Source organism: Stegastes partitus, unplaced genomic scaffold (assembly GCF_000690725.1).
Source record: "Stegastes partitus isolate 25-593 unplaced genomic scaffold, Stegastes_partitus-1.0.2 Scaffold12, whole genome shotgun sequence".
NCBI lineage: Eukaryota > Metazoa > Chordata > Actinopteri > Pomacentridae > Stegastes > Stegastes partitus.
Genome location: NW_007577743.1, coordinates 1,449,054 through 1,476,469, shown reverse-complemented (window position 1 = coordinate 1,476,469; position 27,416 = coordinate 1,449,054). Strand labels below are relative to the sequence as shown.

The following is a 27,416-nucleotide window of genomic DNA, read 5'->3' as shown; positions in this document are numbered from 1 at the left end:
AAAATCTAAAATCTAAAGCTGCCAACTCTGGTTGAGTTGACACAGAAGGACCCGGGGCATCTACACGGTGCATGGACAGATAATGAAGTGCCACATGAAAACACTGAACACTAAAAGTTCTGTAAAACACCGTTCCTGTTTAAAATGATCAGCACCAGAGCACATGTTCTGTTCAGAAATGAAGGAGGAGTGGGTTTATAATCAGTAGCTTAGCTAACTACATTGACATTTAGTTAGCTAAGCTAGCTAGTTAACCTAGCTAACTTAGGATGACAAAGTCCTCTTCAAAGTCTTTTAGTCAAAGTCCTGGGCAATAATATCCCATATAAAATATCTTTGTATTAGCTGAACATTATCACCATGTAACAGCATTACTCAACTTACACGGTTTGTTGGGAAAAAACTGTCCAGAGTTTTCTGCTTCCTGGTTAGCTTAGCGGACATGTTTAAAGCTAAACGTCAGTCTCACCAAACACTGCAGCGGTTTGTTTGCGCCGCCGACTAATGATGAGTTTAAAGGCGGCTCGGAAAAACGTGTTTCCACATGTTAAAAATGAATTAAGTGGTTGTAATGGCTTTAAAAAAGTGCGGGAGACGGAGGGCACAGATACGGGAAGTAGGGGGGACATGTCCCCGTGTACCCCGCGTCCGCTACGCCCATGGCTTCACGATTACATCACGGTGTGCAGAGAGTTTTAAGACTATTAAGAATTGCCAATGTACAGAATTGTTTCAGTTGTGAAACTTCAGATTTCATGGTGCCCACAGTTAAGGTGGACATTCTCCGGCTCACAGTGGCGCAGTATTGCGGAGCTAAAAACAAGTAGGAGTTTCCAGTGGACCACTGGATGTGACGGACCGTTTATTCTCCCGTCAGCATCCTGATAAGCCCGGTCTGTAACCAGTCTGTATGGCTAGCAAATAGTATGGCTAATGCTAACAACAACAACAACAACAAGCAGGCAGAGCTGGAAGACGCTCCGGTGTCATTAAATCACCCGTTTGGGATCACCTTGGTTTCCTGGTGAACTCCGAAAAAGGAAAAAAACAAGTAGACAAGACGAAAGCCGGATGTCCACACTGTGAAGCGGTCCTCAACTATCAAACTTACACACTCATTTGAAAAGGCAGCATCCGAGCATAACAGCCCGCTGTGCTGGAGCTCTGCCTCCATTCAGTCCTTCAGTCCTCACCGCTGTCTTCTCAGCAGTACAGGAGGAAGCTTCAGCCAGACAGCATCACAGGAGTGGGCTGAGCGGAGCTACTGACAGATCAGTTCAGAACCACGGTGTGACGTTAACCATGACTCAGCATGTCTCCTGGTTCACTTTAACAATGACTCAGCATGTCTCCTGGTTCACATGAACTCTCTTTGCCATGAGTCAGGACGACTGACACGTGCTTCGTTGTGTTGGTTATGCTTTTCATTTATGTTGCATTGCTAAACTTGTGCTAACCTAGCTAAAGCTACTCCCTGTCTGTTTATGTTAGCAATAACATTGCTGTCATTATGCTAACCTAGCATAGCGTTAGCATAATGACAGCTTAAAGCCAGTAAGTAACTGTAGAAATAACGTTAGTGTACAAAATATTTGTTCATCAGTCTGTCAGCTTGTTATTGATGATATCAATGTTAATTCAAATGCTGAAGCTATGTTCTGATTCTCCATGAAGCTAACAGTGTAGATAAATGAATGCAGGACTTGTTGGAAATCACAATATGGTGGAAACGAGCGGCTTGGCAGAGGTCTGCGTCCTCACAGGGTTCTGCTAGTCAGACATGTTTTACAAACTCACCCCATTTATGAACAGCACACAAGCTCACATTTGGCTGCATATTACTTCTTTCATTTATTTGAAAAATATTTATTAATTTCTTATATTTATGGCTGAACTTGGTTGTTTGCAGCAGTGTCTTCCTTTTTTATACCAGAAATAATTCAGTTCTATTTACAGCCGACCAATAAACTGGAACTGTTAATGCTGCACGTGTCCTTTTATCTATTTTATTTTGTTTATTTGGTATTGAGGACGATGCAGCAGTGTTTCTGTTACATTTGTATACGTTGTGCATTTAATTAGATTTACTGAGCTGCTAACAGCTTTTTGGTTTAATACAATAAACAAATGTTTTGGCTTCATTATGAGCAGGTTTATTTTTTGTTAAATTTTTCCCTTTACTGAGAATCAAACCGAACCAAACCGACCCGTGACTTCCGTACCGAGGTACGTACCGAACCGTGATTTTTGTGTCCCGTTACACCCCTAAACCTAACACATCACTATGAGTCATCTGGTAGCCACACAGCTTATGAATGATCCGTTGATATGGAGGCATAAAGATAACAGCTGTTATGTTATTACATTGAATTAAATCCACCAGTTTGATAATAGTGAAAAAAGAAAACAACTTTAGCCAGAAGCTTGTAAATAAGCATCTTCATGTAATGAAAAGTCCTGGCGGCTGTGTTTGGTCCGTCTCAGTGTACAGACCTTGCCCTCTCCGTTGTGCATGGCTGTCGGGAGGAATCGGTAGGGAAGATGGCTTTTGATCAAGCGAGGGGAAGTCAGCTCCTGTGGAAACACAAAGGACGTGAGCCAGCAGTCTTTCATTATCTTATCCATCCTGCACTGTGTTCTGGTGCTGCCAGGTCATCTTATCTTATATGTACCAAAACATGCTATCTGTCGATGCATTTCCTGGAAAATGCCTGTCAGGGAATATGTTTGTCCTGTTGAGTGTCAGCAGAGGGTTTCAATCATATAGGTGGGTTTTATTAACGTGTACAAAAATGAAAATCCACCGTTGCTTCCTGAAATTAGCAGAAAGTAGAATCAGAGCTTTGTAGTGATATGCAGCTGATAGCCAGTTATCATACAGTTTACATCCATGTCTGTCCACAATCTCCCTTTCTTTTCCTAAATGATGGTGTTGAATCAAGGACAGACAAGTGCTTGACATTAAGTGGAGTTGACTTTTGGCTTTCTGGATTTAAGATATAACCATATCATCATTTTGTCCTTTTAGACATTTGTGTGAAACCTTTGCCCACCAAACTCATCAGTTAATCCTTGAGTCCAAGTGAATGCTTCTGCCGTACCAGAACTTCTAATCTGGTGTTCCTGAGATACTGCATTCACGAGAACGGTACAAACCAGCAGACAACCCAAAAGTGCAATGCCTGCATTCATAGTAACATTATATTTATATATAAATATGTATATAAATACATTTTTAATGAATGCACTAACCACCATTTTTCCACTTGGCTCTCCATCATTTTAGGTTTGACTGGAACTTCTGAAGGGGTTTATCAATGGCTTATCTTGGTCAACCACAGATGACCTTACAAGGATGTTTTGGAAATTCATACAAAGTTTTACATTAAATGTGGATGGACACTTGGATGACAGCAAGCCAACGCACGACGTAGTCACTACTGGTGGTGGACAGACTATAGGTAGACATGCAATAACTTTGCTGTGCCATTAGTGTTGGTATCATTGTGCTTTTGTCAACTACCTGCATTTTCTCATGGCTCACATCTAAACCAGTGACATCCAGCAACAGTGCAGAGTCACTGAATATTCCACCAGAAAGTAAATCAGAATCTAAAAGCCTCCACTGGGTTCTGCCTCTTGCAGCCCTAAACTGACTCAAGTACTGAATGAGTGTCAACCTGATGTCAGTTGCATCACTGTACCTGAATGATGTCCAGCCCAGGTTGTGGGTATTCTAAGACGGGCAGCTGTTCGTCGATGTTCATAAGGCCGATCTCGTCGGGGTCTGCTCCCTGACTCACCAGATACACAACCTCCTGAAGTAGACTGGTGCCTGCAGGGACAGAGGACACATCCGAAGGACAATCAGGAAAGTGGGACTGCAGGAAGACAACAGAATTCAGACCAAACTAACTATTCCCTAAGGAGTGTGTCAAAGTCCTCACTATATAACGCATGATGACATTTTGTCTCAGGGCATCTTCCTACCGATGTCCCCACAAATATACTCTATCTGTGGTTCCTACCAAGTGGAAAGTCAAGCAGCTTCAACACATCTTGTTTAAAGAACATATTAACACGGCTTTTAACAAGAATCAGGACAAGATCTGCTCTCCATGCCAGTGCAGAGGTTTGAGAGGTTGCAAGAGAAAAAAAACAGGTTTTGAACTACAGTCTAGAACACATAGAGTAGCATTTTTTATTTAGTAGTCTTTGTGTTATAAACTGGTAAAATTATTCTCTGAAAGGGTTTTGCTTGTAGACACAGACCCAGAGGATCATCACCCAACTCTGCAGCTCTTCTCATCTCTATCAGGCCCTTTAGTCGTGTTCGGTACTTGTTTCGTTCGTATCTTTATCTTTTTATCTATCTCATCCCCATCCACCAGCACAACAAGCCTGACGACAGACGGACAAAGTTAGACACAACCTGGTAACACAGTGGAGATAAAAGAAGAGAGAAACCAGGACTTCGGACACCTGTATGGCTGCAGGAATGTTTCCAAATGAATGACAGCATTGCTTTATGTTTGCTGGATCTAACAGGCATGTAGCAGTCGACAGTTTGCTAGCAGATTGACTGCTGGTGATAATATGTCACATATTATGTTTTTGTCTCGGTGTCTTGTCCCCAAGTGGCCCAATAACCAGTTCATGCAGCTAAAAAAAAAGAGCACTGCAGAGATTTAGCGTAACACTGTCAGACTCAAGATGGAAAGTTTTAAAAAAGGGGATAAAAATCAACACAGTAAAACCACAGACTCTAGCACGGAACATTACTCAGTGTCTGTTTATTCAGTGAGCTGCAAGGTGGCGCACTGTTGCCTTAACTGGTGATTCTAGATTGTCCGTAGGTGTGAATGTGAGTGTGCTTGGTTGTCTGTCTCTAAGTGTAGCCCTGTGATAGACTGGTTACCTGTCCAGGTGAACCTGCCTTCACCCTGAGTCAGCTGGGATAGACTCCAGCCCCCCATGACCCTAGTGAGGATTAAGGTGTAGAGATGATGGATGGATGGATGTTTATTCAGTAGTTTGGGTACAGCATGAGCCTTCCCTGAAGGTGACTTGGCCGTAATTAGTGACACAAAAGGCTCTACCTGACTTTATAACAAAGTGCTCCACAACAGCATCACCTGTTATCAAAACGTGACGTAGTATTTGCAGTCATGACATTACTGCAAGCACGGGACGGTCTAATCACTTAAGTGAATGTGAAATACGGCAATAAGGTGAAGCTCACAGTGAATGGAATGAAAACACAATTTATGACACTCACACCTAAAGCTAAATGTGCATGGAGCAAGCTTCTCATGACGTTGCACAGAGCTGCATGTTCTGTTTTTTTATTACTGTTCCTGGTGTTTCGGGACTTTGCTGTGGTGTCGTTTCATTCATTCAAGCAGGTAATGTGTCAGACTTTTGGTAACATGACCACACTGGTGCCTCCTGACTGCTGGAGAGGTGCCATTAAAAATGGGAACGCTGTCGTACAGTTGCTCCAAACGTGACTGAGATGTTTGAAGTTGACCTAAATGTAAGATAACACGAAGATAACAGCTCATAAATGATCCTGTTTCTTTAATCAGCATGACCCATATTAACTTACTGCTCAACTTGTTCAGTGTCCAGGTGTTCCCTGGTCTGTCAGTAGAGACGCAGGACCTTTGATGAAGTCTTTGCAATCGTAGCTAGTGACTATAATACTAATCACAACAATAATAATTTCAATGCCTGTTAGTGTGGGCCTGTGTATTTGGGTTGTGGTATGACTGTGCTTCGGGACTCTGAAGTGCTTCAAGGATGTAAACTTTCTTTCTTGAAACTCCTCTGACATTCTGTTTCATTCAAATTACCAAAAGATGCAGAAAGTGCACAGACGAAATGAAAACTAAAATGAGAGTGCTCTGGCTTCTCCATAGCTGCATCTGGATATTAAGACTTCATTTCACACTCTTGAGAATCTGAAATGGCACCAGTACAGTGGAGGTAAATGACATTTAGTTTGTTGTACAACACTGAGAATTAACATTCAGAAAATTCAGCTGCACTTTTGCAGGAACGGAGCAGTTGTTACTCTGGATAGACCACATCAACAGCACACTAGGTGCACAGTTCTCAGTGGATTTCTACTGAAGATTAATTCTACTGTCTGCTGTACTATATTACTTTTCATCTTTTTCAGTCAGTGTGGTGATTCAGTCTCACAGCCTTTGACTCCTAAATCACAGAACACAGTCCTTCTTATGTCTATTCTGGCTTACTTGCTGCCTTGCCAATGTTCTGTGTGGTTCACCGATGACTCATTTTGTCTGCAGATGTTAGAATGTGAGTCTGGAGCCTGAAACCTGAAGGACAGGACAAGGCTTCACACAGAGGAAAATGGTTGTAGGTTTTAATAGCCTACAATCAATTTACACCACTGACATCTGAATAACCAAAAGGCTTGTTGATGGTCTGTAATAAATGGTGATATTAAGTCTAACTCTTCTTTCTCAGAGGGAGAAGATTTTTATATGTGGAGCCTCCGGCTGGTTGCAACACCAAGTAAATATCATGAGGGAGATTTTTGTGTAAGTTTCTCGACAGTCTTTCTCATTCTGAGAGGAATCATTTGTAGAAGTTTATGAGGTCTTTTACATTCATAAAGGGCTTCAGTTGTGTTCGTAAGTAAAAAAAGATCAGATGGGGCTTACAAAACAAGTTGTTTTTTAATAATTATAGAAGCCAAGGTAAAAAAAGATTCTCTGAGGCCACTGAATGAATTCATCTTCTCTTGAGGACTTCAGATTCCAAACAACAGTCTTCCAGTGAACTATATGTATGTGGGAACCAAAAACTGTTCCTCTAAAGCTCAGTGACATGTTTTCATGGCCTCGTAGTGGTAAACAAGCTGAGGATCACATGTAAAAGCCAACTGGGATGGTTCATTACGCTGCCATTGGTCTAATAGAAATGTACCTTTAGTGATGCTTTACTCTCTGAAATATGGAGGCAAAATGCTACTTAGAACATTTGGTGGAGAAGGCGCATTGAGGACTGTATTTAATAATTACCACAGGTCACTTCACACCATTTTACCGTTTTTGATAATAGTATAGTTTAAGTAATTTGGTTAAGAACCCGTCCTGTTTCAACATAACAGCATCCCCCTTAGGGCTGGGTGATACTGATAAAGACAAGAGTGACGGGAAAAAATCAGTCACGTACATCATTAAATGAAACAATACAGGAATTTTCACCAGATTACTTGAATAATTTTAACTTGAAAAGAATGAATCATTCTGGAGTGACTGGTGTGATTTTGTAGGGGAGTAGAAAAAGTAGAAAATTGACTATACACTGTTAAAACTTTTCCATGAAGCTGGGGGGGAGCTGTGTGACAGATTAAATAAAGAACAGTGAACAATGAGACAGCAGCCACTGGGACACAGTCTCTGAATGTGTACACCTCCATTCTACTCAGTCGTACATGTCATTACACTCTCCCTGCCTGGTAAATGTCTTCAAACTCCATTGCTCGATATTTGTAATGCAAACATGCCCGTAAACATTTCCAGTCTGCAAGTTGAAATCAGCCTTTACAGACATTGCCTCTAACATCGGAGGTGACCCATAGGACTGTGATGGTGGCAGGAGATATTCCTCGAGTAAGTTTTTAAAATGAAAAACAACTCCTCTATGAAGACACTACTTTGACCGTTGGGTTCGGTTAAGACACAAAAACAACTTTTTAACTTTAGGGAAAAGTCGAAGTTTGGCTAATGTTGAAGCTAGAGGACCGTCACCATCATGGATTCAATAATGAACACATGTCTACGGTGACTGAATGGTGATGGTTAAAACAAGCTAACAATTGGGTTGAAATAAGAAATTAAGTGCGTCCAATGTTTAGGTTCAGTATTTGCAGACCCATCCAGCTGCCCTGACCTCCTCCCTACGCCGACTTTGCGGTTCTAGCATCGTCACATGACTACCTCCTTAGCTGCTGGTACAACTACGAAGACCACTCAACTCGATGTGTTCAGTATGATTCAGTTATATTGATATGGCGCTTGTTCACAACATGAGTCATCCAAAGGCACTTCACATGTAAGATCAGGACCATAAAACTTTATTTTATAGAAAGAAACTCAACACCAGCAACACTTGGCGACAGCAGGAAGAAAGAAACTTCCTTTTAAGATGAAAATACTAAACCGCCATCAGGCTCAAAAAGGTCCCGTTCCAACAGGTTGGGGTGAATGTCGCTTTAAAGTAGGTGTGTTGTTTTGAAGGCTTTTCGCTGAATCACTTGGTAATAAAACATTAATTATGGGTCATAAAGAGTTGCTTACCATACTGACATTATGTTTTTATTGGTTTAAGTATTCCTTGTGAGTAGCAAAGTTGGCGGCATGCCTCTTTAAAAAAAATAAAATTGTTTTCATTTGCAAAAATGTACTTTGTACAGCATTGCTCAGCATGCAGCCAGAGCAGAGGACTGTCTCTCCTCTGCTGTATGTCAGTGCTGCTGATTCTACCAGCTCTCTGTGATTTATGTGCTCAGTGCAGTGCAGGGCTTTACCACCTGCAGGGAGACATGAATGAGCGTATGGCTGCAGTCATAATAGTCATAAATGCACTGCCATCATACAGCTGTACCGCTACTTCACACTTCTCACCCCCTCCCCCTGGTTTATAGAATTTGGCTCATCCCATTGGCCAAGTCTATCACATGTGAGCCAATGGCATGACACCTCTGCAGAATCCCAGCCATGTGGCCTGCCATGTGCTTTCTTCCCTCTGCACCAGAGGAGGAAGGATATACCAACAATAAGCATGCAGCAGGAAAACAATAGAAAGGTTGAACATTTTAACACACTGACTCGTTTCTCTCAGTCCCTAAAGATCATTAAAATGTCAAACATGAAGACTACCTGCATGCACCAAGTCGTCACCCTGTAACATTAATGTAGTGGACAACCGCAGATAAACTAAGGAGAGGCCAGATGCATGCCAAGGACGCCAAGCTTTGATGAGTCATTCGCTGTTTCGGTCTACAAATGTGTGAGAACATTCCAAATCCTGCGCTGTCAACCTTATAAAAGCCAGTTTCTTGACGTCTGTGTCCAGACTGATGTTTTGCATGCTTCTAGGCCTGAACTTTTACAGACGTCAGAGATTCTGAGCCTGATAAGGAAAATTATAAACTATCTTTTATTTACTGATGTGTGTGGCTGGGTGCATCCCCTAACAGACAGTTCTACTGAAACTAAAAATAAAGGAAGACATGACACAGGACATTTACAGATATTAAAGGGATCACATTTGTTCATCAACACTCCTGTGACTGATTAATTTGTAGTATTGCACAAGTTTAGAGAGTAACAATATTGTTTACTGTTCAATTCCAATTTCTCTCAATTGTAGTTAGTTGGATCAACCAAAAGGTTTGAAGCCTAGAAAGTGTACATGGATGAGAAGACAGTGTTTACCTTTGCATTTGATTTGACACTAATTAGAGAATTCCACTTGCCTTCCCACAGCCAGAGCTCTAGCAGAGCCTATATACAGTGAGCACAAAGCCTGTGAGATGAGCAGATCCTGCACAAATCAATGCTTGCAAGACAAAACCTGAACAGGAAGTGACACGGTGTGTTACACACAGGAGTTTGATCCTACTGCTTTCTGTCACTGTATCATGTAACAGAATGTGTACTGCAGTACGGTGCAGCACTACTCCACAAATGTGTCGCTCACATGTGCATTTGTGCAATCAAACCCCTGTCGTGTTGTTCATTGTATGAATAAAGCCTTACACAGTACATCCCATACCTTCACTGAGTCATTAGAAGCTTTGACTCAATAAATCCTTTGACCCATCTACTATATGTGGCATTGTTTTCATACCCTTCTATTTTTAGGCCTGTTACAACACAGCCTCAGACATACTTGTAATACACAGTCACACCAGCTGTGTAGAAACTGCAGCGGATTTAATATGATTAGTGTAGCCCTTTACCAAACGAAATCAGCCAATTCTTTAGCTTCCAACAATGCATGTTTGGTAAAAAGGTGACATCCAATATTAAGATGAACATTTTCATTCAGGCAATAAGCAAAACAGGACCTCAGTAATCAAGAAGAAGAAGTTTGCATTACGACACACAAACAGAGGGAATGTGATTTCATTAATAAACTCTATCTTTACTTTGCAGATGCAGTATTTACGTTCAAAATCTTGCACATTGTACCTTTTACCTTCTGCATTAACGCTAAACCCCTTTAAAGCATGTTTATTTAGTTAGTTTTTGTATTTAAATTAGCTGCCAATATTAAGATAGCATTCTATATGCTGCAGCATTAGTCCTGTGTGTCATCATGGTACCTCACAGCGAGAACTCATTGTTTGGTAAAACCCAGGTTCTGCTGAAACGTCACTGGATCTCTGACCTCTGTGCTTCGCAGCCACATTACCACAAACAAGAACCAACCATGCACTGGAGGTGTTCATGAGTATACATCATAGTTTGTGTTAATGCATTCTTTCAAATCAAAGCAGATTTAAACTTTAGTTAAACTGTATTTTAGCAAACATACGATCAATCTGTGTTTTGTAATGGAAATGATGGAAATACATTTATTTTTGTGATGCTGATCATTTTCAGGGCTCAACTGTGACTATTAGGCTTATTATATATTCAAATGCATAAAGCACATTTAAGTTTGGGGAAATGCCACCATATCGATTTAGGACTTGCTAAAGTGTGCATGTTTACCTGTCCACTACAGGCTGGACATGTGTCCCTGTATCCTGCCTACTGCTGACACCCTACACCAGGACAATCCGTCTCCCTGTGGCCTCCTGTGCTCACTGACGGAGCTCCAGCTGCCCACCAGCCGTCACATGACCGGACCCACCCAGCACACAGCAGGGCACCGCGCACGACAAGCGGCCTGCAGCAGCTCTGCGCAATGAAGCTGGATGTAAACATCAACTTCCTCAACTGCGCGTGTGATTGAGGTGAATGATGAAGACAGGATTAGACGCGTCGTCTTACTGGTGCACTAGAGCCGGACAGTAATCGATTTAGTTTGTCTGACTCATGCATTTGCTGTCATCTGATTATGAAATACAGGCTGTAGCTTATAAAAGCTTGATAGAGGCCTGTGAGATGTGGTTCTGCTGCACAAGCGCGATATAAATAAAGACATTACTGTGATCCACCCACAGCTGTTACATAGCCTGTGAACACTGCAGCTCTAATGATGCAGCGACCGGTAGGTTGTGTTATGCAAAATGAAGCTTATGACTAATGCAGGAGATGCATTTTGTCGCCCTGTGTTCTGTCTATGTTGGAAAACTTTGACAATAACAAGCTTGCAGAGACGCTGCAGCAGAGAGCAGCGATGCAGCCGAGAAATGCGCGACAACTCGAGCACCGCGATGCTTGTTTACCTGACTTTGGGTAGGTGACAATCCATATGTCGCTACTTCTGAGGGAGAAGTTGGCGATCTCCTCCATCTTTCCTCTGCAGAAGGGCGGCAGCCGCACTCCATCAAACTCGAAGTATTTGCTCTCAAACTCAATCGGCGTGCTCGGCGTGTCTGCCTCGCTCTCGGCCATCCTGGATACGAGCCGCCAGTGCAAGAAAAAGAAAAGGCGCACACACCCGCGAACAGCTTAGTCTTTGGTTTTTTAATAAACTCGGAGATGAGGAGGGGGATGCTGGTGGCGGTGACCTGAAACGCCGCTTGCTCAGGGATGCTGGGGCTGGCGGTGGATGCTGCACGGCAGGCGGACGAGTTGACCTGCAGCCAATCACGCAGGGGAGAAGTGATGTAATGCGCGCGCACGAGTCCCAGCATCAGGACCAGTCTCAGCGGGCACGAGGATACGCGCCCCCGCAGAGGAAGGAGGTTTCCAAACACGTCGTACACGCACCTATATGCTCCACTAAAGTATCAGGCTCCTGATAAGGATTTCATGTTGTAATCGTCCTACAGCCTAATCTTCATTATAGTCTTTAATTATTGGGTCGCACAGTGCAGAATTATCTGATACCAGCTAACGAGTTTTTATAAATAAAGCCGTGCTGCAAGAGTATGACATATCTGTCAGTGGGGTCTAATCAGAACTGTGATTTCATGATCGTCCTGTAGTGTTCTATGACTTTTACAGTGTTTACATGGTTTTTATAAAGGCTACTGTGACTGATGTGTTCATTTTATGAACAGTCTCTCCCCAAAGCATTCAGATCTCTTTACTGTTTAAATACTTTATTAAGTTGTAGATTTAATTTTTAATGAATAAAACTGAGAATGTACCCATCGATCTAGACTGGAGGATACATAATGACAAAGTGAAAACATGTTTTTCAATTTTTTTTTTTTTTGTGAAAAATTATTAAAGGTCAAAGCTAAAATCTCTTATGTGCTGAAGTATTAAGACCCATTGCTGTGGTGCTGCTCATCACCTGCTAGTACTATCCCTGTGGCGAGGCATGGTGGTGGCAGCATCATGCTATTGGGGTGTTTCTCAGCTGCAGGAACAGGACGATTAGTTAGAGCTAAGGGAATGATGAATGCAGCCAAATACAATTAGATGTTGAAAATAACCTGCTCCAGAGCGCAGCAGTCCGAGACTTGAGAAACTGTTCACCTCTCAGCAGGGCAACGACCCGAAACAAACAGCCACAACAACACTGTAGTGACTCTTTGACTGTCTTTGAGTGGCCCAGCTGAAGTCCAGACTTAAACCCCATAGAACATCTATGGAGAACCGTTGACAGACAGTTCTCTGATCCACACCTCTCCTACATGACACCTGGAATAGGCTCCGGTGTGCCCACAACCCTACAGGATCAAGTGATGTATAGAAAATGGATACATGGATGGATGCTAATGTAGGCTATTATTATGTGCCTAATTATACATTTTCACAACGTTTGCATGTCTCAGGAAATATCTCTGAAAATGTGGTTATTTATGGAGCACATCTCAATATTTATCACTTAACCTGTACTTCACAGTACTCAGTGTTCCACAATAACCATCTGTTTATAAGCTTGTTATGAAGCCGTGTGCTGTTTAAAGGCATAATGAGTTCATGTTAGAAGGGCTAGTGTGTGACAAATCCGGTCATGTTGCAGGACAGTGTGCTGTGTGTTTTGCTTTCTTTTATTTACTTCTTCTTCTAAGCGTGGTGACGCCACATAGCGTGTTGCCCCGCCCACTTGCTGCTGATTGGTCAAAGGAATTGATTGACGTGCAAGAATCCAATCATGCTCTAAGTAATGTGCATTGCCTTCATTGTCAGTCGTAAATCTGAACTACATGCGTCTCTATTAACTTCGTGTACATGTATTATTCAATAAGGGGGAAAGCAGATTATCGTTAGTGGGAAAAAGTCTTGGCACTTTTGTTAACTAGTGATTACAAGCCTGGGCGATCATATGCATACTTCTTTGACAATAAGCTGGCTAATTTACCACTTTTTAGATTTATGTGTATTATGAAATGAAGCGACAGTCTTTGGTTAACTTTGGAAGTGGTGAAAGTTCTTACAGCACTTGAACGCATCACACGCACTTTATAGAGCTGCTTGTTAACCTGTTGACTTCAGTTGTGTTCGCTGAGAGCCAGTGGCAGCGGGGCCGACTCCTCTTCTCAGCCGCAGCGACCGGGACCCCGAGCCGGGTAATGCCCCGCCATGTTCGACCTTAATAACGGCTGGAACCTGTCTTTCGCCGGCTGCGGCTTCCTGGGGATTTACCACATCGGAGTTGCCAGTTGCCTGCTGGAGAAAGCGCCCTACCTCGTCAGAGGGGCCACCAGGCTGTACGGAGCTTCGGCCGGTGCTCTGACCGCCTCGGTGCTCGCCAGCCAGGCAGCGATAAGTAAGACCCGCCGCTGAAACCCGGAGCTTTAGGATGGCTAAATGTGGACAGGAGGAAACTGAGCCAACATGCTTTGTTCCTTCTTATTCTTTGTTGTCAGTTTGTTGAACTTAACGTATTAATTCAGTGCATATACATATATATCTATAAATAGAATATAGTTTTAAATGCATTTTCAATAGGCTGAACTGCACATATCCATCACCTATATTTAAATGTATATAGACACCAACAGTTATTGGTGAAAGAAAACAGGCTAAATGTATGTCTCATTAGATTTCAGTTTTAAAACCTGACTTTAAATCTTTTACATACAGAAATGCGTAAACATATCCTAAATATACTTTCAGACTTTTTTCATTTGAAGCAATTTTCAAACTATCCATAATCTGAATGTCATTACCATGTAGACAGACAAATATAAACCTGGATTAGTGTGCATATTAATAAGCTAATAATAAACATTTATCAGTTACAGCCTGCTTTATGGAGTAAAACACTTCAGGATAATACTGTTAAGTACAATCAGCCCACAAAAGGACCAGATAAGATAACCAATATGAGAAAATATAAAATAGAAAAGATTCTAGCCTTTAAAGATTCTAGAAAGTAGGGCTGAACGATTTAGGGAAAAGTAGCTCATTTCATTGTTCCTGACAAACATTACACTTTGATGTGTAATTCCATGTTTTCAACTCCTGCTTCAGTTCAGTATTCACTGTGTGATAAAACCTGTGATGGAGCTTTACCACATAAGATACCATCAGAAGCTTGGCTGTGACACAAGCAGGGCGCCATGAATGTGTTCATAGACTGACTCCACAGTTTAAACTGTGAGTGCTGAATGAGGTGCATCCTAAATTGAAGCCTTTGTGATTTGTCAGGTTCACTGTTTCAAACAGAGAGTTTGATGTGAAATCTTTTAATTGTTCAGCCCCACTAGGAGGTAAAGTAAACGGCTTTAAAGCCTCAGATTGTCTGACAGGGACTTCCAGTATGCACTTCAAATTAAATGGAAATTCACTGTTACGCACAGTTAGTAAGTCATAATTATACTTTCAGGTCAAAGCAGTGTGAAGCATACTCTGAGTCATTTTAGTATCGATCCAAGATTAGATGTTATGTGTCAGGCACTGTCAGACTTATACAACTGTTAAACCCAGAATGAAACTACAAACTGCTGCATAGTTAGACGCACAGCTGATATAATAATATAAATAAATAGTTTATGATAATGTTCATTGATACATATTCAGTCTGTGTTTCAACGTACAGTGACGGTGTGGAGCTACTGGGTAAGCAGATGGCGTGCCTGTGCTTGACTTAGATCCTCTCTTTCACTTTCTGTCTCATGAATCAGCAGTCATCCGGACTGCTGTCAGTAAACACGTGAGAATCCAGATTTACCTGTGCACACTGACCAATAAAAACTGCAGTGATATCAGCATAGCTGGGACAACGGCCAGAAAAGGCCTCACCCAGGTTACTGTTGGTCACTGCTCACTGCTGGTCGCACTGTGTTGTTGTTTCAGTTACTTGATCTTCAAAGCAGAAGTGTAGCTCTAGAGTCTGAACCTTTTTCCTTTTACTTCCTCTGTCCTAGCGAAATGCTGTGAAGATGTGCTTGAGGTGGCGAAGGAGGCCAGGAAGAGAAACCTGGGCCCACTTCACCCAACCTTCAACCTGGTGAAGGTGATAAGGTCCGGCTTGACTCGCGACCTGCCCTCAGATGCACATGTCCTGGCCTCGGGGCGGCTCTGTGTTTCTCTGACCAGGGTGTCTGATGGGGAGAACGTGTTGGTGTCGGAGTTCAGCTCCAAAGAGGAGCTCATCCAGGTGTGGGGAGGTGCGGGTCACCTTACAGGCCACGGTAAACATCCTGGCTGTGGTTTAACCCTGTGCTCTCGTCTGTCCACAGGCGCTGATCTGCAGTTGCTTCATTCCCATCTACTGTGGGCTCATTCCTCCATCCTTCAGAGGAGTGGTAGGTGTCTGTAGGTGAATCACTACATATCAGGGTTTACTTTTGATTTTGGTTTTATTATCATGCTCCTCCTAGAACAGTCACATTATTAGCTTCATTACATGTGTTCAGCACCCGTTAATAGGAAGTAGGGGCACTCGTGATGAAAAAAGATTATATATGGAAAAAAAGGAAGCTTGAATGGGGAAGAAAACATGTAGCAATAAGCCAAGCTGAAAAACAAGTTGTCAGATATCTGAGAGGGAAATGTGTGAGTGTAACAACATTGTTGTGATCATGTTGTGTAGCTAGAAGATTGACTTGCAGCTGTGAACCAAAAATGTATTCAGATTTTGTCAACATTATTCCAGTAAATCCTAAAAAAAGAACTTTACAGCTGCTGCAGCTTCCACACACAACACAAGGAGTGTTGAGGTAAAAGTGCAAGACTACTGTGAGATCATTTTGAATCCTTACTTCACTGTGAGTTGTGAGCTGCTATTGGACTTTGGCAGTCATTGCATTCAGTAATCAGACCAGTTTCCTATCTTTTGCTAGGTACTTACATCCACTTATGTAATTCTTTAAAAAATAGGGTGAAGTACAATTCCACCAGAGCAGATAAACAAAGTCAAGCAAAAGACAAAGTATTAAAAAAAATACATAGAATAATCCAACTCTGTCTAGAAAATGACACTCCTACACAAAACTGTAACGTCAGAATACGGTGAAACATGTTGATCTGTGATTCCCAAAGAAAGATCTTCACCTTACTGTCACAGAGAGGAAAAGAAATATGATGCTTTGATACCATGTCTGAGGACTGCAGGTTAGATTAGAAGTGATGAAAGCTGTGCAAGTGTCTTGAAGAGAAAGTACTGAAAGCAGGATGCCAAACACAATATTGTCAGTTAAATGTTAGGAGAGCAACAGTCCAGCAGGGGACATGTCAAAGCTAATCAAATTATAGGTCATTTGAGATGTCAGTTGAACTTGTGGATTTGTTGTGTAGACCCTTTGCCTGAGGAGAAAGCACACTCGTGCACAGTCCTGGTGAGTCACGCTGAACCGGGTTGTGAGTCTTCAGGCGTTCTGAGCGGCAGAAAGTACACAATGTACAGAATGCACAGCGAGCACGTGCAGGCTGAATATGTGTACTCACAGTAGGTTTTGTAACACATAAATAGTTGAACTAAGTGTGGCAGCAGCTTATTGGGTTCTCTGTGTTCCCTGTGGTGTTTTGACACTGAACTTTGGCACCAAGACTGAGACAGCAGGCTCTTTTCTGGATGAAATGCACCAAGATGTCCACAAAGAGGGTGTTTGTCAGAGACTGCATGTTTGTCACTGTGGTTTACTGTGACTGGAGCTTCACAGCCTACATGTTAGTCCTAAGACTGAGAAACCCAACTGTATGATATGAATTCAATTATATGTGACATATATAAATGACTATGTCTTATTACAGCATTATATTCAGCTACACCCTTGTTAATCTGGGCATCCGTTAAGACTTGAGAATTCATAGCTTATTGTTTTATCTGTCTTGATTGTAAAGCACTTGTACTTCAGTATTATTTTTGACATTTTGCTTGTTCTAATTTATCAAATGTCAGTCCAGCTGTTTACAGTAAACACACTTCAGCTGACAGTTTGATCACGTTCACCTGACCGGAAAGTTCAGCTCACTGCAGTAATTCATCCACAACATGAACTCCTCACAGGACTCGGAGCTCTGTTCTTGTAGTTGAAGACGGTTCTTTATGACCGTGTGTCTGTTCTTGTTGTCCAGTCAGACGCCTCCCTGTGCAACATGACGGACAAGAATCCAAATTAGGTGCCTAAAATGTTTTCACAGTGCTGTAAGTGGATTAGAAAATATAGGTTAATATATATATATATATATATGTGCACACAGTATATCCAGTGTATGCACAGAGAAGCGCTCTGGCTCACACTACGTCACTGACCTACATCCTATCAGGCTGGCAGTTCCCAACACAGCGGCTACATTTGCCGCTGCTAGCATGCATGCCAGGCCGATGGGATTGTACAACTGGCACCCAAAACAAGGTTAATTCCTTCTGCATGACATTTTATACGCTTTCAGTGAGAAAGCCCTCCTTTCATTTCTGACGTGTCAGAGGATGAGTGTGAAATGGAATTCGAGCATTCGATTACATAAACAAATAAAACGAATTGTGTCAATGTGGATACAGAGGTGAGTTTTTTAATTTTCAATGAAACCCTCTGTGGTGTTTGGTGAGAACACTCACAGTCAGTGTAGTCAGTAATAGAGTCAGTAGTTTAAAATATACGACCAAATTATGTAGATACAGAGAGCTTTCTGTTTGGCCCCTTTGTCACGGTACAGCAGTAAAGAAAAGTATGTGCATGTGTTTCACTGAGGCCTCTTCTGTAACTACATAGACTGATAGTGCAGAGAAGGAAACTAAAGCTGAAGTACTTCACCTTTTAAATGAAAGTGTGTGCATGGATTAAGTCTGTCTGTTTTTGTGTCTTTAGCGGTATGTGGATGGTGGGATTAGTGACAACCTGCCACAGTCGGAGCTGAAGAACACCATCACCATCTCGCCTTTCTGTGGCGAAAGCGACATCTGTCCCCGGGACAACTCCACCAGCTTCCACGAGCTGCGTTTCACCAACACCAGCATCCAGATCAACCTGGGCAACATGTACCGCCTCAGCAGAGCACTGTTTCCACCAGAACCCAAGGTAGGCAACACACAAGCATTACAGGAACATTCTGCTTCAGCAGACGGGATGGAAGGTGCAGCTGTTGACTATGATTCTGAATCCTGACTTGATAGTAATGTTTTCCTCACCTCAGGTTTATTTAATCCTCCAAACCTACAACCAGCTTGTGCCAAAATTATGCTGTTTCAAAACAGAAGATATCAACTTTCTAATGGTCCTTGAACTAGTCGTCTGTGACAAGCTGTTCTGTTTGAAAATCTAATCAAATCTAAGCTTAGAACTGTAGTTTCATCAAAGTCATTTTATTCTGCATGTCAATTCACAGTTCATTTGTAGGAAGCAAATTCTGTAAAAACCCAAAAAGTCTGTGAGCCCACTGTGAAGCCATGAGTGGCTCAGCTGTGAGCAACAGAATTCAGCTGTACAGAGCAGATAGGGGATCAATATGGAAACAAATTAGAAATGTAAGTAGTGAAGTATCTGGAGTCACCTCTGTTTTCCTCCAGCACTGGTGACACCTGTGGGCACTAGAAACTGCCCGGGCTTCAGAGGGTTATTGTGCATCCATCAGTATGTTTATATCTACAGTGAATCACATTCTTTGTCTCATGTGAAAGGAATCACTCACAGTAATGAACCCACAGTGAGCTACTATCGAAATATGTAAGTTCCCCTCGACTCTAACCCTTCACGTCAGGTTCTGACTACACTATACCTGCCAAATATTATTCCAGTTGAAAGATGTTTGGCATCAGCAGCGTGATTTCAGGCTGTATAATCACAGATGTCCTCTCCAACTCTGTTGTACAGATTTGGGTGAACGAGGAGTCACACAAAGCGACATGTGAATTGTGACGAGCACAAGCTCTCATTTTAAGCATTTGTTTTCCCGTCCGATCAAAAGTAAATACAGACATAATCCGCCTGAACCAGATGTTTTCCTAACTGCATTCGGCATCTCCATCTGGGGCAACTTGCTGGCTGACCTCATCGCCCTGCATGTTCGTCCACTCCCAGCAGCCTGTTCACGTGTGTGAGGCTCTCTGGAAGCTCAGCAGCTACAAGCAGTGGGTACATTGGTCCCATTTAGAAATGAGTCGTGTAAAAGTCACATTTTTGGAAAGCTGCTGGTTGACATGTAATATAATAGATAATGCACCACATTGAAATAGACCAGAATCAACTTTTTTCTTCTTCTCACAAATTCAAAACCTGACTCGTTCTCTGACTCAACCTTGTTCAGTTCAATAAATGAGAGCGTTCTGTTGCCACAGACTTTCTTGATCTGTTATGGTCAGTAGTGTGCGGTGTCTAATTGATGCTGCTTGACTTTCACCATCATCCCACAATGAGTGCTTGTTGCCACAGTGGCTGCAGACAGCAGAGTGGCGTCTCGTACTGTTGGTCATGGAGCTGGTCTTGCTGCCTTGTGAAACTGTCCTCAGCAGTCCCAGACGTCCTGCCGTCCAGCTAAAGGCAGCATCAACCTTAATCTGGAAACATCTGCTACACTGACATCCACTGGTGAGAGGACCCACATTGTCAAAGGCTGGCAGATGTGGTCTTAGGATGGCAGACGGCTGCCGTCACACCAGGATTAATTAAAGTAATTCCACACTTTGACACTGTAGCAACTTGCTGACTTTTTAAGTCCCATCACCAGAAATGGAGAACTCAGAGTCACACAAGAGCTGAGGGTCATTTTTTCATGAACACAGATATCACTTTGATTTAAGAAGTCTTTGTTCAGAGTCTTCTTTATTCCTTCACCCCTCCCTGCCTGTTTTACCTCAACCTGACACAGCGTAGAACATGGACGCCCCTCTACATTCTAGTCTTCCCTGCTCTCACTCTTCTTTATTCCTTGTTTCGTCTTGGTATTCACTGCACCTGTATTGATTGTTATCCAAGATAACACGAGCTTTGAACTTTTTGGAGTCTACCTGTTTGTTGTGTTGTGGCTGCACAGCCACTCCCACTCCACACACACGTGTGTGTTATAACCGGATCCCAACGTTATGTAACTGAACTCACAAGTCTGCGTCTGAGGCATGTGTGTCCTCAGCACATTCCTAGAGGGAGGAATTACTTCGCTGAAAACCAGTGTGCCCATACGTGGCTGAGCCAGTCACTGCTCTGTACAAACACACACACTTGACTCATGTGTGTATTTGGACCTCTGTGGTCTGACCAGTACAGCCAGTTGATTGGCTGTGAGCCCCCTACTGCTGTCAGAGCTCGCTTGTTTAGAAGAAGTTTCTCTTATGTAATGTTAACTAGACACAGTGGCATGTCATAAAGTTAGTGATAGATGGTCAGTTTCTTATTGGTTTTTTATGTAAGAATGTCTTTCAAGGGCTGCACGGTGGATCTGTGGTTAGCACTGTTGCCTCACAGCGAGAAGATCTCTGGTTTGTGGCCTGGACTCTTTCTGTGTCTAAACTGTTTTGGACAAAGTCAAGCTGATCTTTTCCCCTGCCAGCAGTCTTGATGCATCTTGGCAATTAGATAAGCTAAGCTAATTGCCATGTCGCACCAGCTCTGTACATGTGAGATGAGATGCGCTCTGTGCACGCTGGCCGGTCCCTGATGGTGGTTATGCTTTGGTGCTGTCACCACCATGGTCTGGGTTTGATTCCCAGTCAGGGGAGGAAGCTCTGGTACTGGAACAGACTGATTCCCTTCAGTAGGCTTCCTGATTCATGCCTCTGAATGATGAATGCACTACATTTACAAATAAAGTTGTTTTTGTTAGGAATGTAGCCTCCTAGCTGTATTTACTATAACGTAGCATTCAAATATACACCAATAAAAAATCCAAGCATAGATAGTGCACTACTTATATTATTGATGTTTCAGTTGGATTTTTTAGATTAAACAAACAAGATAAAAAAGTGAGCTTTAGAGGTGCTAATGAGCAGAGCCGAGCTGCCATTTTCCTCTGCTGACAGTGTTTATGCTAAGCTAACCCATTGGTCCTGCCTTACTGTAGTTATGTACAACTAGCAAACAAAATATGAGACGGGTGGCTTTTGGCTAATGCTTTTCATTTTATAGTATGTGACAAATATTTTCAATTAATGAAAATTAAGAGTCATTTTGGTGATTGTATAACCCGTTTTGAAAGTTCTTTTTTAAACATTTTTTTGCATTGCATGTTTTTTCATCATGGTGGAACTCATGAAAATTTGTTTCACTGTATTTGTTGGTTGGATTTTTTTTTTTTAATTTGGACATTTTAAATCTTCCATTGTGTGGCGAAAAAACCAGGAACCAGCTCACTTAACTTAGAATAGAAAGAGCTAATGCATGTAAATCTCTACAAAGTGGTATTTCTGTGTTTGGTTTAAGCCAGCATAGTGCAACATGTTGTAGAAGTGTTGGTCCTGGTATTTGTGAACTTTGAGCTGGCTCGCTGAACCTTGAGCCTGCATGTTTTTCCTCTCCTAGCCTGCAGCCTGAGTCACACTCACACATTCATGAGGACAGCGTCCGTCTTCTTCTGTAATTAAATAAGTCTGTCGTCTAAAATATCAAGGTATTCCTTTCAAAGCACCATTATTTTAGTTTTAGTTTTTACTTTTAGTTCATATGTTTATTAAAAAAACAATAATTTAAAATTGTAAAAATGAAAAACAAATGCTTTAAAATGACATCTCTGCTTTTGTTTGTTTAAATACATATAAATACATGTGACAACACAAAGCAGCCTACCTGACTGTCATTAAATATGGCAGACAGAAGTGGAAACTGGCAGGGTCGGAACTCCAGCAACTCGTTCTATGTGTGCAGGAAAAATCTTTGTGTTTTTTGTTTTCAGCTTGTAAGATGTACTGCGTTCCTCTTCACAGGTTCTGGCTGAGATGTGTCAGAGCGGTTATAAAGATGCTCTACGCTTCCTTGAAGAAAACAGTGAGTGCTCTGCTGTGTTATCATGGTCACTCTCAAATACTCAAATCTAATCGCCTCCTTACGACACATTCCTATCAGTCTCGAGCTTGACTTTTGGACTGTCACTGATGTCATGTTTTGTGATGCCAGACCTGCTGATGCTGCAGCATCCAACCTCCGGCCCGGCCCTGCCTGACAGCCCCGCCAGCTGCTGCTGCAAGCAAACCGAAACAACCAAAGAGTGGGTGCTCCGGAGGCTCCTCCTGCTGCGGAAACAGCACTGGTGGCTGGATGAGCAGCTCGCTCTGCCCACGCCGATTAAGAAAGGTGTGGCGTCATCCCAGACTCTACTGGCTTTTTTTGTAGTTCACATCAGATTACATCAGAACACATTACATAATGCATCTTTAAACTGATGTGGAAATGACAGTGTAAACATGGCCTATGGCTGATGGGTCCTGTTCTCTGTGTGCTTCTCAGTATTCTGCGAGGCTTGCCAAGATAAGCCTGGCCTCTACGCCAAGGTGTCTGAGATGCTGCCAGTGAGAGTGGCTTCCTACATGCTCATGCCCTACACTCTTCCTGTGCAGTCAGCCTACTCGGTGGCCCAGAGGTGAGGGGACAGCAGCGGCAGTATCTCATCTTTAAGCAAATGAGTTGCGCACTTCAAAGGAGCAGCAATCTGGTCAAGCTGCTGCTGTATATAATGTGATTTCTGCTTTGGACCAGGTTTGTGGAGTGGATCCCAGAGGTGCCAGCTGATGTGCGCTGGCTGTTCGGCGTGGCAGGTGACGTGTATCGGCAGGCCTGGAAAGGAGAATCAGCACGCTCTATCAGGTGATAGGTGCTTTTCCACACAGTGCCATTTTTCATACAGGTGCTAAGTGACTGATTAATCACCTGACCGGAGCTGCTCCAGGGAAAAATCAGTTATTAAGAATGCATGCCAGCGACAGAAGTCAGAGGCTTTAGTGAGACGCTACAAGATTTGAGATAAGGTTTAGATGGTTGAAAGTTTAGCTAAAGAAGGGCGTGACCACAACGTGTTGAAGAGTGAGGCAGGTGCATGTTAGCATTCGACACAGATGGGATACACCTCAGCTGTACACCTGCAGTGCAAAGCTTTTGTCTCTCTCTTGTGGCAGTGAGAGTAATTACACAAACACTGTCAACATGTGCTTTGATGCACGCCTCGCCTCCAGCTGCTTCCTGTTTTAGACTGTTGTAATTCCTCTGACGTTTCTTTTTTCAGCATGAGGAGTTTTTCTTAGAAAAGGTTTTTCCGCCACGCTCCAAGTCGTTGTAGTCGGCTCCATCTCTGTTGCTACAGAAACCAGACGTAAAACTGGTGTACTGCAAAATACAGGCGTAGTCAGCATCATGTGAACTTTATTTGGCTTGAATGTAACAGATGTTCATTTATATGCAAAAGTCCCACTTTGGTCTGTAAATGCTACTGCTAGTGCTTCTGTGAACTGTGGAGGCGCCTGGTGTAGACACATGAAGAGAAGTGTGTCTTAACCAAGGCCAAGTGTCCAGTATCTTCTAATTCCTCCTAACTTTTATATGATTTTATAAGTTTTCATGGTTAATAAATAATTTTTAGGGTAATTCTACTTCTGCTTATTCATAGATTTTGTTCCATTCATTGCTCTCGCTTTATTTTTGTCCTTCTTTATTTACTGTTTACATTCATTTTCATGTATATAACTGAGTGCAGCAGTTATCCACACACAGGGGGAAACATTTGTACAGTCTAATTGGTTTGACGCATGCTGAGGAGTTAATTCTGGAGCTGTCATTGCACCAGGCATTGTGGTCAATAGGTGTTTCTGTATTGATCTTTGTTGTCTGGTTCATCTGTGCATGAATGCAGTTTGAAACCTTTCTTACACATGTGTGTGTGACTGACTTTACAGTGAGCCGTACCTGAGGAAATGCTTGAGCGTGCCGCCTCTACCTTCAGAGTGTGACAGCCCCACGCAGAGAGACATCCTGCCTGCTCTTTCCTCCCTCGATCTCCACGGAAACTACTGGGAGATTCCCAAATCTACCTCCTCCTCCTCACCCCACCCTCCTCTCATCGCCCCCTCCTCGCCACAACAAGTCTGCTTCATTGTCGGCTCGGAGGACGAACCACAGCCACGCTGTGCACCGCAGTAAAACGATCCAGGACCTGAACTTTAACAGCGATGTGATCCCATTTTAACTCCATGGGTGACATGTGGCTGGACTGAGGAGTGGTAAAAACACTAAAAAAAAATGTGTTTGCCACATTGACTTTGAACACTCCAGGCAGCACTAAATGTATGACTTTTTTTTCAGGAGTGATGTGGAGGCTGGAAGCGTTGCAACTCACTCAGGATTGTAGATAACCTGTTTTAATGCACAGCAGAGAAATGCGTCTGACTACAACCCTACCGACCCCTTAGTTTTAAATATACTCATAAGTAGCTTTTATTCCAAGACACTTCAGTTATTTATCATTTCTCTGTCTCTACAAATGGCTCTGTCTCTGCCTTTGGTTATGTTGGTGGATTTTTACAGCTGTGTGACGTCTCTGCTTCCTTGCAGCTTCTGAAGGAACAAAACAGACGTCTAGAGTGACTTACTGATGACCTGGCTGAATTGTTGGCTTTTGTAACCTGTCTGGTAGCTTATATTCCTTAACCTGTCAGGTTATTGTTATGTTCTTAGATGTCAGACTTTCCTTTGCTCTAATTACTTGCTGAGCTCGGACTGTCATGGCTGCTGTACCTCCCACATGGTCAGGGCAGATGGCCGCCCTCCTCGAGTCTGGTGCTGCTGGAGTTTTTATTTCTGTTAAAAGGGAGTTTTTATTTCTTCCCACTGTCACCAAGTGCTGCTCAGGAAGATTTGTTGGCTTTCTCTCTTTAATATTTTAAGGTCTTCACCTTATCATGTTGAGTGCCATGAAACAATATACACATAGAATTAAATGCAAGTAAATTAAGCACTTTCAGCAAGAGGAGGATACCAGGATGTAAATGCTTTGCCAAGTAGTTCAAGAAGGAGGAGCTGTCTGGTTTGACAGCGTTATGACACATTACAAGACCAAGCCAGTGTTCTGAAGGTCATTTTTGGGGGGAGAAAAATGCAGTTATCAAGCTGAGTACATACCTTAAAGGAGAGCATCACCACCTCATTATGACTGAAGTTAAAGCCAACTTATTGGCATGCAGTTCATTTCACTGACATTCTTTCAGCTTCAGCTGAGATGATGCAACAGTTCATTGTGTATCAGTAGACAAGACAAATCTAGACAGGACAAACAACCTTGGTTCACTTTGCTCATTAGCCACTAACATTATTTAAACAATCCTCAGCTGCAGGTCAGTCCAGCCTGTTTTCTACAGCCAGCAGCTGACCTGTGTCACTGCTACCAGGTGGCTACTGGTAGGTTTTTGACACAACTGCAGAGCCTCTGTGTTGGTCATTGTTCTGACTTCATTTGCCAAATGAAGTCACCGACTGTGCGACCAGTGTTTTAGAATATCAGTGTTATCAGTGGATACAGTGAAATATGCACACAGTCTGCAAGGCAGAGTGGCTGGGTTACTGACGACTGGCTCAGTAAACCCAAACTTTTGCACATGCCACCATTACTGTTTAATACGTTTCTTTTTTCTTTTTTTAAAAAAAAAAGGACACTGCAATAGGCTTTGAAGACCTTCAACTTCTAAATCTGTCTTGTGTCACTGATCACTTGGATGTATAGATATGTTCATACACTGTATTACTGTGAGATTAAACAATTTAAAATGAATTCATTGATTTTCTTGGTAGTTTGATGTGAAGAACATTTAAAAACACAAACAGCTTGTTATGATGAATACAAAGTTGTCTTGTTGCTTTGAGTGAACTCAAGAACTTCACGTTTAGACAAAAACAAATGATGATTGAGTTATTTCAACTCACCCAACAACACCACTGAGCTTTTAGTAATCAGTGGCTGAATAGAGCTGCCTGACAGTCATATCCTGCTAAAGGCCACCAAGTATACATCTGTGCCACATGTCACACTGCATGCCAGGACAAATACTGAACAACAGAGTCCAAGAAACTCTCTGCTGACCACTGTAATAAAACTGGGGTGGGGCATAAGCCAGAGCAAAGCTATGAAACCATATTTAATGCAAACGCAGGAGTTCCAGGACCACAGTGGCTTCAATAACTGAGAAATGGAAGAAGTTTGGAACTACCTTCATAGAGAAGGCCAAACGGGTAACAGAGCAAGAAGAGGCTTGGTCAGGGAAGTGACGCAGAACTCTACAATCACTCTCAGTGTTTCAGAAGCCCTCTGCTGAGATGGACAGCCTGCTGGAAGGATGACCATCTCAGCAGTACTCAGCAATCAGGCCTTTATGGTGGACCAGCAGGATAGAAGCCACAACAGTTCTTTGCATTCTCTGCTTTGAAATATCATAAACAATGTCTGATAATCACCTACAAACACCCTCCCTACGGTGAAGCATGGTGGTGCCAGCATCAAGTTATGGAGGCTCCTCTCAACTGCAGAGCCAGGGAGTCTGGTCAGAGTTGGAAGGAAGGTGAACACAGCCAAGAAAACAGGTGAGGAAAACCTGCTCCAGCGTGCAGTGACCTAAGACTTGACCAGTAGCTCACCTTTCAACATGGTGATGACCTGAAGCAAAAGTGGATCTGCTTCCCCTCCAGTCTGATAAGACATGTAAGGATCTGTGATGCAGAATGGGACAAAGTGCCCAAAATCAGGTGTGCAAGACTCTAGAAAGCTGTTAAGGTTGACATGGACTTTGATTTCTACTTTAATGATGGAAGACCTGCAATGCTGCACAATGCAGTTGGTGAAGGCTTCATCAAAGTGTCAGGAGGTTTGTCAGTGTGTTCATCTCTTTCCCATGTGCATACTTGTCATATATTTATTGCACACTACTTAACTTCAGTGTGCGACTGACTCAGA

General features: G+C 42.6%; 2 protein-coding genes across 2 annotated transcripts in view; one reads left to right on the top strand and one right to left on the bottom strand.

Annotated features, from left to right (window-relative positions):
• sult4a1 (sulfotransferase family 4A, member 1) overlaps positions 1-11,609 on the bottom strand; it is a 21,927-nt gene extending 10,318 nt beyond the window's left edge. Inside the window, exons 1-3 of the mRNA XM_008288209.1 lie at positions 11,441-11,609; positions 3,705-3,835; positions 2,494-2,574 (exon numbers count right to left, since the gene is read on the bottom strand). Coding sequence (XP_008286431.1) covers positions 2,494-2,574; positions 3,705-3,835; positions 11,441-11,609 — 381 coding nt within the window. The remainder of the gene's footprint in view (positions 1-2,493; positions 2,575-3,704; positions 3,836-11,440) is intronic.
• A 2,004-nt stretch (positions 11,610-13,613) lies between these two features.
• pnpla3 (patatin-like phospholipase domain containing 3) lies at positions 13,614-26,240 on the top strand. The gene is made up of 9 exons (XM_008288197.1): positions 13,614-13,881; positions 15,485-15,717; positions 15,800-15,865; positions 18,371-18,580; positions 22,414-22,474; positions 22,604-22,780; positions 22,934-23,066; positions 23,183-23,290; positions 24,373-26,240. Exons 1-9 carry the CDS (start codon positions 13,695-13,697, stop codon positions 24,614-24,616), a joined length of 1,419 nt encoding a protein of 472 aa, XP_008286419.1. The 5' UTR covers positions 13,614-13,694; the 3' UTR covers positions 24,617-26,240.
• The last annotated feature ends 1,176 nt before the right edge of the window (positions 26,241-27,416 follow it).

Bases quoted from the DNA above. Each gene is read 5' to 3' on its own strand.
- pnpla3 (XM_008288197.1), top strand. From the start codon at position 13,695: ATGTTCGACCTTAATAACGGCTGGAACCTGTCTTTCGCCGGCTGCGGC. The intron at 22,781-22,933 runs GTGTGGCGTCAT...TGTGCTTCTCAG, and splicing joins GCCCACGCCGATTAAGAAAG to TATTCTGCGAGGCTTGCCAA. The intron at 23,067-23,182 runs GTGAGGGGACAG...GCTTTGGACCAG, and splicing joins GCCTACTCGGTGGCCCAGAG to GTTTGTGGAGTGGATCCCAG.